Genomic DNA, 12,682 nt, shown 5'->3' with positions numbered 1-12,682 from the left:
TAGCATAAGAGAGAGAGAGAGAGAGAGAGAGAGAGAGAGAGAGAGAGAGAGAGAGAGAGAGAGAGAGAAGCCCCAAACGGAAGGGATAAGAGGGGTGGTTTGGGGTTTTTTTCTTTTTTCTTTTTTTTTAATTAGAATAATTAGAAAATAAATTAAATGAAATTAAAAAGAAAATTATTAAGGGCAGATTTGTCATTTCAGGTGGAGTATGGACTAAAACTACATATAAATGTCAACCATAGGGACCAAAACCACACAAAGTATCAGAAATTGGATTACTGATGCACCACTAAACTTTTTTGGACCAAAACTACAGAAACTTGACAAACACAGGGACCATTTTAGCAATTTTGTCTAAATATTAAAAACATGTTGTGTTATTGATTTAGGCGGTTAGTGAGAGTAAGAACGAAGAAAAACAATCAACCGACGACAGAATATATGAAGATCGAAGTGCAATTCAATCAAGTATTGTTAAAAGTGGAAGATGCAGAATCCGAAATCACAATCTAATTAGTTAATTTTGAAGAAACATGGTCTGGGCAGGAACAAGCAAAAGAAAATTAAGAACAAGGTACGTCTCATGTGTTGTTATTTTATTCGACTCGATTTTAGTTAACGATAGCGTGAATTGTCAACTTAGCATATCAATTACTACAATCTACACTCTACAGAAACATATTAGATAAAACTTTCTCTGAGAAGTTATGGACCAACAGTAAGATTTTAACCAATAGTATAGTCTTGTTTTAATTCTTATGTCAGCTAGGTTGATAAGTTGGAAGGATTTGCGCACGGGTGAACAGAGATTTGTTTAAGAGTAACTTTAGGTGTCACATTTAATTGAACAGGACAAGTATTAGGGCATACCAAAATATTTCAGTTATATGCTTGGGTTGGGAATGGGAGGTTGTTTTGCAAATATATGTCAAAGATCTTCGTGTGAGCCTATACATCAAGGTGAGTTTTATTTAAAGAGTAAATTACAAAATTGTCCCTGTGGTTTGTTTTTGTCAAGCAATTGAGTCCTTGGAAATTACAACTAAAGCAAGGGGGAAAAGACGTGAGTACTAACTAGAACCAAAACAAGGACATTGTTTTCAAAGGAAAATATCAAATGGTGGATGTTTTCAAAGCTTATCTCCTTTGATTCTTGAGGTTGTACATAAAAACAAGCAAGCACAATCTTAAGTTGTAATCCAATGCAAGATTTCACATCACCATAATCTAGAAAACATGAATGAAAGACCATTAATGCACAGAAAAATAAGGTTATATAATGGCAACAAGCTAGGATGACAAAAATAGAAATTACCTTTGATATAATGTTGACATTAAAAATCCTGGTCTCCCGCTTCATCAGACGAATAATCAAAATGATATCTGTTTCTGTTGAATCCCTGCATAAAACATATAATAAATATAAAGGTGAAAATTTAGAAAATATGGTTGGGGCTCTGACAATGTATAACAAAAAATGGTCCATGACATGTTTTCAGATATAGTTTAAGAATATGTACCTCTTGATTCATATTTATAAAGGAGTTGATGTCTTCCTCTACATAAGACGGGCCATAACCTGTTTTGGTCTGTTTTAGCTGTGGGGTAGAGGAATTTCCCATGGTGAAAGTCATCATTGTTGGGCATCTCTTGATAGTCAAAGTATCCAATAATGGGAATGAAAAATCCGCCTTCCCAATGCAAAACCCCTTGAGACATTCAAGTCCATCGAGTTTTAAGGACTTGAGACGAGGGAACACAATCTCATTCATTTTGCCATCAGATTCCTCCTCTTCTTCTTCTACAACAAATACCTCCCCCATGTGTTTGCACTTAATGATATGTAGCTCTTGGAGTTGCAACAGGCTACCAACCATGGAACTACTAAAAACATGTTCTAACCTATCACATCTCTCAATAGAGACTCTTGTTAGGGTTGGAAACTCAAACACCGTACACCGATTGCTCTTCCATATATACCTCAGACAAGGTAGCTTATCTAACTCCACTTGGGTTAGGTTTGGAAGTTGGACAAGAGTTGTTTGTGATTCATCAAAACCACTATTATTTGTCCCTTCCAACGCTTCAAACACCTCCTCTGCAGAATTACAGTCCCTTACCTGAATCTTTTCCAGCTTTTGCAGTTGTAGCAACTCGTTGGATGGAATAATCTTTTCAACATGATGATTATATGCCACATCTAATTCGATCATATTATGAAAAGACCAAATGTTGATCTCGTCTTCTGAAGTAGACGCGGCAGGGCATGAGGAGCTTCTACTTTCTAAATTCGGGCATGGGGTCTGCAAGGCCAAAAAAAAAAAAAAAAAAAAAAAAAAAAAAAGAGGAAATATTATATAAGGCAATCAACTCCAATCCAACTAAAACAAGTTTCAGCTGGGTCACTTTTACAGAAACTAGTATCAATCTTTTATTTAATTATGTTTTTACTGGGCATCATGATTTCTTAATCAGATCATAAATGCAAAAAAAAAAAATGGGAATAAAAAAAGCTATACCTCCTGATGCTGCTGTCCAGTATTAGTGGTTGTCACATGTGAATTAAACCAACTTCCAGGAGGACTATATTTTCCAGTCCATGTTTGCACATACTTGAGCTGTGGAGCTGTCGACCCACCAGATGTGAACACCTTCATCTCTGGGCAATTAAAGATTCCAAGCTCGTCTAATGAAGGCCACTGGAACTCGTTCGTCCCTAAAAAGAAACCCACCAGCTCTCGTAGATTAAGTAGTGTAATGGACTTTAGACGAGGAAACTTCACCATAGCCTTAGAAGAAGATCCATTTGTTGTTGTTTTCTCTACTCCATCATCTTCTTCCTTCACCACAATCACTTTCATTGCCTTGCAATTTTTTATCATTAATTTTTCAAGTTGTACGAGGCTTTCAAGTGTAGAAAATGTAAATATATGTTCCAAAAGGCCACAATAAGTAATTTCCAGTTTCTTTAGGTTGCCCAGTTCAAGCATAATAACACTTTTGTTGATCCCTAAAAAGAAACCCACCAGCTCCGGTAGGTGCTCTAGTTTAATAGTTTTTAGACAAGGAAAGGCCACGGCCTTAGAAAAAGATGTCTTTGTTGTTGTTTTCTCTACTTCATCATCTTCTTCCTTCACCACAATCTCTTTCATTGCATCGCAATTTGTTATACATAACTCTTCAAGTTGCACGAGACTTTCAAGTGTGGAAGATGTGAATATATGCTCCAAAAGGTCACAATAAGTAATTTCCAATTTCTTTAGGTTGGGAAGTTTCAGGGTAATAACGCTTTTGTTCATCCCTTGAGTTTCAAACACCTCCTTCATCTTGTCGCAAGAGTATATTTTCAGCACTTGAAGCTTTTGTATCTGTCCTGCTGCATGCCATGGAATCACATTTAACAATGCATGACACTTCCATATACTTATCTCTCTAGGGTATTGGCATAAGGTCCAAGAAACACCATCCACTTGAGAAAACTGCAGTACATGACAAAAATATATTTTATGTTGTATATTCTATAAAGCTTAACTGTTTGTTACCCACAAGGCACCACTTTGTATAATAAATTTAATTAAAATTTGTTTTTTTGTAATAAATGACACAATGTTGTCCACATCATAAAACTGCTTCAGAAACAATGTATCTCAGGAAGTTGTAATCCAAAAGTGTTTTAATGTGGGACTAAAATTTTGGAATGCACGATTAACCAGCTTAAGAGAGCATATGACTAGACCAAAAAGCTTAAAATTGTCATATATTTTATTTGAAATGAGGAACGACCTGGCCAATGATTTTGTATCAGCTTGATTAATGCTGAGATATAATGTATTTGTGTAAGATATATAATAGGAGGGCTAATATTTATTATTAGCTGTTGATGTTGAATATCAAGCATAGAGTAAAACAAAACTAATTGAACCCATAAATTAATATGAAGAAATTTATTCACATGATGGGTTACTTGATAGAAATCTGACTTTCATATTGTTGGAAATACATATACACATACATGAATAACTCAGAATCCGATTACAAGAAGTAAAAATTTCAATCTCTTGTATGTTCAAATCAATGGCACTTTTATGCCTTCTAATCTCATCGTTGGGTTTCTATAGCCGCTAATGAGTCAATTTCATGCACTAACTTCTTCAATATCTTCTAGGCATAGGGTTTGTTGAACTTTTATAGAATATGATTTATTCCAAAGAAAAAATGGATTTTAAAAAAGAAATTAAATAGGTAGCTGAACGTGTTGAAAACATACCTTATATTGATCAAGAAAGGAGGTAGTTGTAGTGGTACTGCTGAAAGATATTTCATTGTTCCCAGCCTTGGCACCACCACCACCACCAATACACTTGAGATTTTGCAGGCTTTCTAAAATGAGAGAATCAAGAAGAGGGAATAGAGTGGTGCTTGTTATGTGGGTAGATGTAGATGTTATTCTTTCTTCTTCTTCTTCATCGTCTCTGTTTGAAACAACTTCTTCCATACCAGCACAACCTTCTATCTCGACTTTCTTTAGGTTGGAAAGAAGTTTTGCCATGAGAGGTGAAAACAAGTACTTGATTCTACGACAACTTTTCATTTCTATGATTGTGAGGTTGTGGAATGGGGATTCTGACGGTTTTCTGTGAAGAATTAAGAACTTGTTCCAGTTGCACTTCCACACGTGACTCATCCTCCCCAAAGATCTTATATCCAAATTCTCAAGGTAGGGAAGTATTCGCTGTTGATTATCCTGACTTGTTGGAGTACTCTTCATCTCAAATATCACCTCCACTCCTTGATATTCCACCAACTCAAGATTACGGAGATAATGAAATGAGTGTATGTGATTGGTTGGGAATAGAGTATTCTGCACAAACAAGAAATGTAATTACGAACTTTAATAGTTAAGCTAATTTCGAATTACCTTTATGATTTGATGAATGCACATCCTTTCACAATTCCTTGTCTTAAAAAAATTGATTTGAGAAGGATTATTTTAGTTTTAAGTATTCTTTCAAGGAATATTTGGAAACGATGCAAATAGTCAACAAATTAAGAACATTACGGTTTTTGTCCTTAAAATAGTGAACTTTTTGTTTTTTAATTGTGACAAAATTATGACATGGAAAGGTCAAAGCAATCACAGAAAGATAGTCAAAACTCTTTTTTTTTTTTTTTTTGGAAAAGGTTGCTTGAATAATAAATCATGAAAAGGTGCAATAGGTTCCTACCAAACAAACAAAATTTGGGTACGTAGTTGGTAATTTGTTTTGATAAGCAATGTTAGTTCATTAAATACAAACATAAATGCATTAAACAATACCTCTTGCCCTTGGCTACTTTCCACCGATCCATATTTTCTCCTAATTTCTCCCGATTCAATTATATCCATAGAGGTGAGTGCCCCGAGATCAAAATTGGAGGCGGAGGGTGAGAATATATTTCTAAACCTATTACAATTTTTAATTCTTATGCTTTCAACAGCTTGAAAGCCACGGATAGGGATACGAGAGTGATTTGCACCTTTTATCCTCCACACCTCTTGTAACTTTCCTAATTTCCTTACTTCAATGCTTCTCAAGCTGCTGGTGCCGCCTTCTCCAGTTTCACCAACACAATCCAAGTCGATGTTGAATAACGCTTCAATGGAACGACATTTCTGTACTTGAAGCTCTTCAAGATGTTGTAGCAATTGCAGGGGATTGCACGGAAACAAATCCACAAGTTTATCACAGCTAGACACATCAATCCTTCTCAAGCTGATGCTGCCTTTTTCAATTGCAGCAACACAATCCAAGCCAATGTTGAATAACTCTTCAATGGAACCACATTTCCAAACCACAAGCTCTTCCAGACGATGCAGCAATGGTAGCGGATTGCATGGAAACAGATTCACAAGTTTATCACAACGGGACACGAAAATCCTTTTCAAGCTGATGCTGCCTTTTTCAAATGCAGCAACACAATCCAACTGAATATTGAATAAATCTTCAAGTGAACCACAACCCATGATGTCAAGCTCTTCCAGATGATGCAAGAATTCCATGGAATTGCATGGAAAAAGATTCACAAGTTTATCACAACCGTCCACACAAATCTTTTTCAAGCTGATGCTGCATTTTTCAAATGCAGCAACACAATCCAAGTGAATATTGAATAACTCTTCAATGGAACCACAATCCCTTACCTCAAGCTCTTCCAGATGATGCAAGAATGGCATGAAATTCCAAGGAAACAAATTCACAAGTTTATCACAACTGAACAACTTAATCTTTTTCAAGCTGATGCTTCCTTTTTCATCTGCTGCAATGCAATCCAAGTCAATTTTGAATAAATCTTCAATGGACCTACAATGTCTGACTTCAAGTTCTTCCAGATGACACAACATTGGCATGGGATTGCACGGAAACATATTCACAAGATTATTACAATGTTCCACTTGAATCTCTCTCAACTTAACTGCCCCACTCGTCCGATAGTCGCAAGGCCATATCTCCTTCAGATCCTTCATATAATCAATGCACAGTTTCTCCAACTTTGGAATCAAAACCTGAAAAAATATTGAAGTTTTCAATATCCATTAATACCCATTACAAACTATACACCATACAATCAAGTTACTAATAATGTTTTATATATATTTCACCTGTTATTAAACATAAAACACAATGTGAATGAAATCCTTTTTGAAACTATTGTTTGAAATGTATTAAGATAAAACATATTTACCTTTTCCGTTAACAAGCAAGATGTTGCCCGCTTATTCTTGGAATAAATGCTTGTGATATTTGGAATACCTCCAATTTCTAAATCCATGAGTTGTGGTAGCTCAATAATTATGTTGACATTCAGGCATAGACCCAATAGCTCTGGTAGCCTACTCAACGATAGAATCTTTAACTTGGGGAACTCAATTGTATCTTCTACGCCACTCTCAAGTTGTATGAGTTCTTTCATAACAGGGCAATTAGAAACCTGAAGATGCTCAAGATTTGACAAAATTTTTGCAACACTGAATGTGAAAAGGTATTTCAACTCTGCACATTCTGAAACAACAAGGATTCTTAAATTGCGGAATGAAGAGGACTGAGGACGAAGTGAGGACTTCACCCCAACATCTTCAAGATCATTCATACCATCCACACTTAAACAAAGCACCTCCGTTTTCTCAAACAACTCGTTAATTCTAGATTTTAATAGTACACCTTTCTTGGTTACCAACTTCAACGTGTTTTTGAATGAGTGCTTGCTCTCTTTAATAACATAATCTCCTTCTAAAGAACGTCCAACTGAAATCTTGAATCGTTCAAGATTCTCAAATGACAGATTCTTCCATTGAGCATTGTCTGTAAAGAACTCAAATTCTAATGCAGAAAGATTTTTCCAACGTTCTGCCACTTCATTGCACTTATCACCTGTGAAGCTAATGGCATTTCCATAACGATCAAACGAGTATGCATAAAGCACTTCAAGTCTGACCCAATTTTTAAAGACACCATTATCTATATGAAGACCACCACAACCTGTCACATCCAGTACCCTTAGCTTCTTCAAATTTCCGATTGTTGAAGGTAGAGATTTAATAATAGATCTAGCAAAGCTGAGCACTTCCAGATTCAGCAGGTTTCCAACAGAAGATAAATCAAATGTCAATGAGCATTGATGGAGACGAAGCACTCGAATGTTGGTGGAGCATTCAAGTGACGAGAAAAGCAATGGAGAATCCATATGATCATACGATATAACTTGAAGCTTTCCCATTTCTTCATAAAAGCCTTGAGGAAAACTCAACGACTCATCCCCATGCATAAGCTTCAGAATCGAGAGGTTTGGAAACTTGAGGTCACTAGGAAACTCAATAATATCCTCGCATGTTAATGAGATTCTTTTGCAAGAGGCGCTCACATCATTTTCAGTTTCAGGCCACCCTGGCTTACTGCTACCATGGTTGACAATGGAAGCATGCTCGACTTTGGAAAACATATCCAAAACAAAAGCACGCACCAGATCATGCATCTTGACGCGCCAAACTTTATCACTTTCGATCAACAAATTGGTATGTATGAGCCGCTCAATGCATGTGTTCAGCTTGTATCTTGCTTCTCTTATAGTATCTAGTCCCTTGAATAATTTTAAGCCCCATCCATACCACAGAAGGTCCTCAGTACGAATATTGAAGTCCTCTGGAAACAAACCGCAGAGCAAAAAAGTAGCTTCGGCAACCTCGTCTCGAAGATTGTCATAACTTGTTTTAAAAACAGCAGGTGCAACTGTATTAATATCATGGTGCTGTAAACGAGAAAGTGCATTCTTCCATGTATCCTTGTTTTTACTTCTAAGAGTACAGGCCATGGTTTTGATGGCAATGGGTAGACCGCAACACTTCCTTACAATTTCTTCTCCGATCTTATGAAAGTCAGGATCAACATCATCAGAAGGTTCCCAAAGTTGGAGGAACAAGCTTTGTGCTTCCGCTTCCTCTAGGACACTCACCTTGAGAACCGAATCAACTTTAACTCCCATCTCAGTGCAAACTGCTTGGTCCCGTGATGTAATCAAGACCTTGAAGTCGACACCTTGATTTGGCAAACAGCTTAAACCAATATCTTCCATATCAACAGACTGCCATACATCGTCCAGGATTACCAGGAACTTCTTCTTTCCTCCATCTGCATTGATTGCAAACCATTTATGGAGCTGCTCAGTTCTTGCTCGTTTAGTGGTTTCGGTTAGAATTATACCAAGGTACTCTGCAACAGCTTGCTGAATTGCAATGGGGTCCATCTTTTCCCCTATCACCGCCTCAACATAATGATTAAACATTTTCTTTTCAACCACAACCTCTTTCAACTTCTTCATCATTGTCGTCTTTCCCACTCCACCCATCCCACATAAGGCTACCATGTGGGAACTGTGGTTGGGTCCAAGCGCTTCGAGTGCTTCCGTAAAAGTCTTCTCTCTTGAGCGGAATTCATTTCGATCACGTGATGGTGTAGAGGTGGATGCCATTATGGAATCAATTCTCCCCACAGGAATTTGTAGTTCAGTACCTCGGATATCAGGGCATCGTCCCAGAACACTCTCGATCTCCTTGAATATCTTGAAGGCTTTCCTTCCAAGCTTGTGTCTACTCTTGAGATCGAGACAACCGAGGACTTCACTTGGAAAGTCTGCTACCTTTTTATTCATCTTTTCTACTTCTATCAACCAAGGGTCGACTTGGGCAGGAACCTCAAGACGTCTTTCTCTGTTTTGCTTCTTCTGGGATTCCACACCGACTCTTGCAGCATCCAAATCCTTCAATTTGGTGTGCATCTTCCCTACATATTGTTTGTACGAAATCAGGTAATCCAGTTGTTTTTTAACTGGAACCATGAGAACCTGAAAAACTCCTTTCATTATTTCACTAGCAACCTCCATTGCTGGCAATTCTCACTTGTGGTAGTAGCACCTGCATAGTATAACATAGCAGCCAACTACTTAGCAAAGGGAATTCGATGGAAATCTATAATCAAACAACTACATGCATCCTAAATTCATTTCACTTAGTGTATATGGGTGTATACTTATATTAGCTTTGCCTAAAGCTTTGATAATTTTATACTAAATGTAAATGATGGTAATAAAAATAAAAATTAAAAATTAAAAAAAAAAAAGATGGCTTTTCATATGGTCAACTTTTTAGAAATTATTTATTATGTTGAAACAAGAAAAATCCAAAAACATATGAAGTTTGAATGATTACAAAAAGATGAATCTTTAAGTGTTTAATTAATTGTTTTTATATACATGTAAAGATAACAAAACATAAAAATATGAAGTTGTGATAAGCTCAATCCACACTTATCAATGTTTTCACAGATCATCATTCCCAACAAAAGTTTGGTTTTTTTAGATTTATATTTAAACGGAGTTTGTCCAAGTCATTATTTGCAATAAACATCTCTCACGTCATCTAAAATGAAAAAGACACATGTTAATGACCATGCTTTTGGAGTTGAGGTTCAATCTTTATTGGAAAACATTTTCAGCCCAGAAATCCGGAGGGAAAGTGAGCCATTCCACCTCCATTGCCTTCACCCATCAGAACAAAAAATCTGATATTAAGTATTAACACTAAAAAAGAATCAAATATCGGAACCCTAAAACCTTAAAAAGTCATTAACCAACTGTTTGCGTGTTTGCGCTTCTCACGATCGATGTTGCTTATCTTAGAATTGCCTCTACCTTTATGCAGAACCCCTAAAACCTCATTGTCGCATTATGGTTCTATAATCCGTGGATCTAGGAACAGAGAAATCAAAGAAGAGTGAGAGGGGCAGATGCATCAGAGATAAGAAGTGAAACCAGATGAGAGAGCGACCAATACACTGAAGATCAGCTTCCTCACCGGAGGTCGGCGTCGTTGCTGGAGACGAATGCATTTCGGAGGAGAGTGAGAGAATCCTGGAGGCGTCGATGTTTTATTTCAATACAGTGGTTGGAGTGGACAAGGACTCGGAGTGTGGGGTGGGGGTATTGATATTTAAGTTTAAAATAACTAAAGAATAAATTACATGAATGCTCCCTGTTGTTCTTAGTTTCTTAATTTTTATTTATTTATTTATTTATTTATTTTAATTTGTATGCTCCTTACAAAAGGATTTTTGTGCTCGTTTAGATCTAAAAAGACGTTATTGCCCTTTTTTTTCTTTTTAAGTTTTTAATATTTTATTTCTTATTAATATATTAATATATTATTATTAATATTAATTAATAATATTAAAAGTGGCCTAAATTAGCAATTGTATACTTTGTCTATTTCAGATTTTTGCCACATAAATTTCTTAAATCGACAGTTTAGTCCCTGGTAAGTTTTCATGCTCTACAATTTTGCCACCGACTCCATTGCACCGCCTTTGACTCCATTAAAAAGTGGGAGGACTTAGGAATCGAAAAGTTTGTCCCTTCAAACTTTGGCCACAATTGTTTGTGATGTTAACACTTTTGGTCCCTTATTCTTTAATGTTACACAATTTGGCAACAATACTTTCTACAACTTGACAATTTTGGTCCATTCTCTAATATTAATTAGAATAAGCCACAATATTTTCTACAACTTGACAGTTTTGCTCTCTTTTTTAATATTAATTTTCGTTTTTCAACATCTAACCACCATAGTTTCTATATTTTTTCAACTTTGGTCCCTTATATATATTCTAAAAAAACTATCCCATAAACAAACACGAACCGTGAAATCTGAAACAACCAAGAAAAACAATAAAAAAAAAAATTCCAACCCATAGCAACGCGAGGGCACACCCTCTGGTTTATGTATTAAAAATGTTTAATAAATAAGGTAGGCCCACCTAATACTCCACCCCTCTTAGGCCGGACGGTATGGACTGCGGGGAGAGGTGCGGGACGTTTCCCGCACATGGGGAACACCGCACCGTGCGTGCGGGTAGGCTAGCGCGGGAAGAGGGTGGGGGTGGGGATCCCGCGTTCTCACTCCTCACATGATTGGTCCGTTATTTTGTTTTTCTTTTTTTATTGTAACGTTTGATTCCAACGGCTATATAGCTGTTAATATATATATTTTTTTTTTCCTTTTCTTAAACTATAAATACCACAACATCCAATCATTTTTTAACTCATACCTTATACTTCTCTCCAAAAAATATTATTCAAAATGTCATCATCTTCATCATCCGATTCGACGGCCGTAGAGGAGGCTAAGTTTATTGGTTCCGTCATGGCGAAAACGGTTGTATACTATCAAAACCGACTGGGCGAAACATCATGTGCACGATCTAAGCTAACAAAGCCGCGGTTGCGTAGAAATCATGAAGCCGGACACAATCGCCTTATAGAAGATTATTTTGCAGATGACACCATCTACGCTGTAAAGTTTCGGCGTCGGTTCCGGATGAGGAAACAACTATTCTTACGTATTGTTGGCGACTTGGAAGGCCGCTTTCCATATTTCCAATGGAAAATGGATGCAAGGCGGGTAAAAGGTTTCTCTCCCGTTAAAAAATACACGGCTGCAATTCGTCATCTAGCATACGGCATGGGCGCAGACAAATGGGACGAGTATTTTAGGATGTCAGAGCGTACCGTGCGGGAGTGTGTGTACAAGTTCTGCAAAGCGATCTGTTTAGTTTATGGACAACGATATTTGCCTAAACCAACTATCAACGATATCCACCAATTGTACACGGTGCATGAAGGCAAGCATGGATTCCCTGGAATGCTAGGTAGTATTGATTGCATGCATTGAAGTTGGTCATTATGCCCCAACGCATGGCGTGGTCAGTACATGAGTGGCGACCACAAAGAGCTGACGATCATTCTAGAGGCTATCGCATCACATGATCTTTGGATATGGCGTGCATTCTTTGGTCCAGCTGGTGCAAACAATGACATCAATGTGTTAGACCAGTCGCCGGTATTCAACGATATCTACCTTGGAAAGTCGCACGATGTACCTTTTCAAGCAAATGGGGTAGCATATAAGCGTGGATACTATCTTACTGACGGTATATATCCTCCCTTGTCTGTTTTTGTGAAATCGTTTATATGTCCTAACGACCAGAAAAGGAAAAAGTTTAAAGAGGCGCAAGAGTCAGCTAGGAAGGATGTGGAGCGAACATTTGGTGTACTTAAGAGACGTTGGCAAGTACTAACGGTCGGGGCAAGGTCATAT

At 37.1% G+C, this 12,682-nt stretch overlaps 2 protein-coding genes across 7 annotated transcripts; one reads left to right on the top strand and one right to left on the bottom strand.

The window, feature by feature from the left end:
* Positions 1–951: 951 nt before the first annotated feature.
* LOC145158831 (uncharacterized) lies at positions 952–10,514 on the bottom strand. Of its 6 annotated transcripts, none has more exons than XM_079077676.1 (9): positions 10,364–10,514; positions 10,144–10,278; positions 6,724–9,445; positions 5,318–6,544; positions 4,268–4,861; positions 2,520–3,479; positions 1,521–2,303; positions 1,316–1,400; positions 952–1,227 (listed from the first exon to the last, which is right to left on the bottom strand). In XM_079077676.1, exons 3-8 carry the CDS (start codon positions 9,412–9,414, stop codon positions 1,335–1,337), a joined length of 6,321 nt encoding a protein of 2,106 aa, XP_078933802.1. In that variant the 5' UTR covers positions 9,415–9,445; positions 10,144–10,278; positions 10,364–10,514; the 3' UTR covers positions 952–1,227; positions 1,316–1,334. The 6 variants fall into 6 exon arrangements, with proteins under 6 accessions (XP_078933802.1, XP_078933804.1, XP_078933803.1 ...); XM_079077678.1 differs by having other exon boundaries at positions 10,222–10,278; XM_079077677.1 differs by having other exon boundaries at positions 10,385–10,514.
* A 1,214-nt stretch (positions 10,515–11,728) lies between these two features.
* LOC145156206 (uncharacterized) lies at positions 11,729–12,256 on the top strand. Its single transcript, XM_079075678.1, has one exon. The coding sequence runs from the start codon at positions 11,729–11,731 to the stop codon at positions 12,254–12,256; it is 528 nt and encodes a 175-aa protein (XP_078931804.1).
* The last annotated feature ends 426 nt before the right edge of the window (positions 12,257–12,682 follow it).

The sequence above is a fragment of the Lactuca virosa genome, chromosome 2, assembly GCF_052849685.1.
Source record: "Lactuca virosa cultivar CGN04683 chromosome 2, Lactuca_virosa_CGN04683_v6, whole genome shotgun sequence".
Lineage (NCBI taxonomy): Eukaryota > Viridiplantae > Streptophyta > Magnoliopsida > Asterales > Asteraceae > Lactuca > Lactuca virosa.
The sequence above is the reverse complement of the archived record's forward strand: the minus strand, read 5'-3'. Positions and strand labels throughout refer to the sequence as shown.

Coding starts and splice junctions, on each gene's coding strand:
- LOC145158831 (XM_079077679.1), bottom strand. CDS start 9,414: ATGGAGGTTGCTAGTGAAATAATGAAAGGAGTTTTTCAGGTTCTCATG. Junction 3,480..4,267: donor CCTTTCTTGATCAATATAAG/GTATGTTTTCAA, acceptor CATGTACTGCAG/TTTTCTCAAGTGGATGGTGT. Junction 1,401..1,520: donor TTATAAATATGAATCAAGAG/GTACATATTCTT, acceptor TGTTTTATGCAG/GGATTCAACAGAAACAGATA.
- LOC145156206 (XM_079075678.1), top strand. CDS start 11,729: ATGGCGAAAACGGTTGTATACTATCAAAACCGACTGGGCGAAACATCA.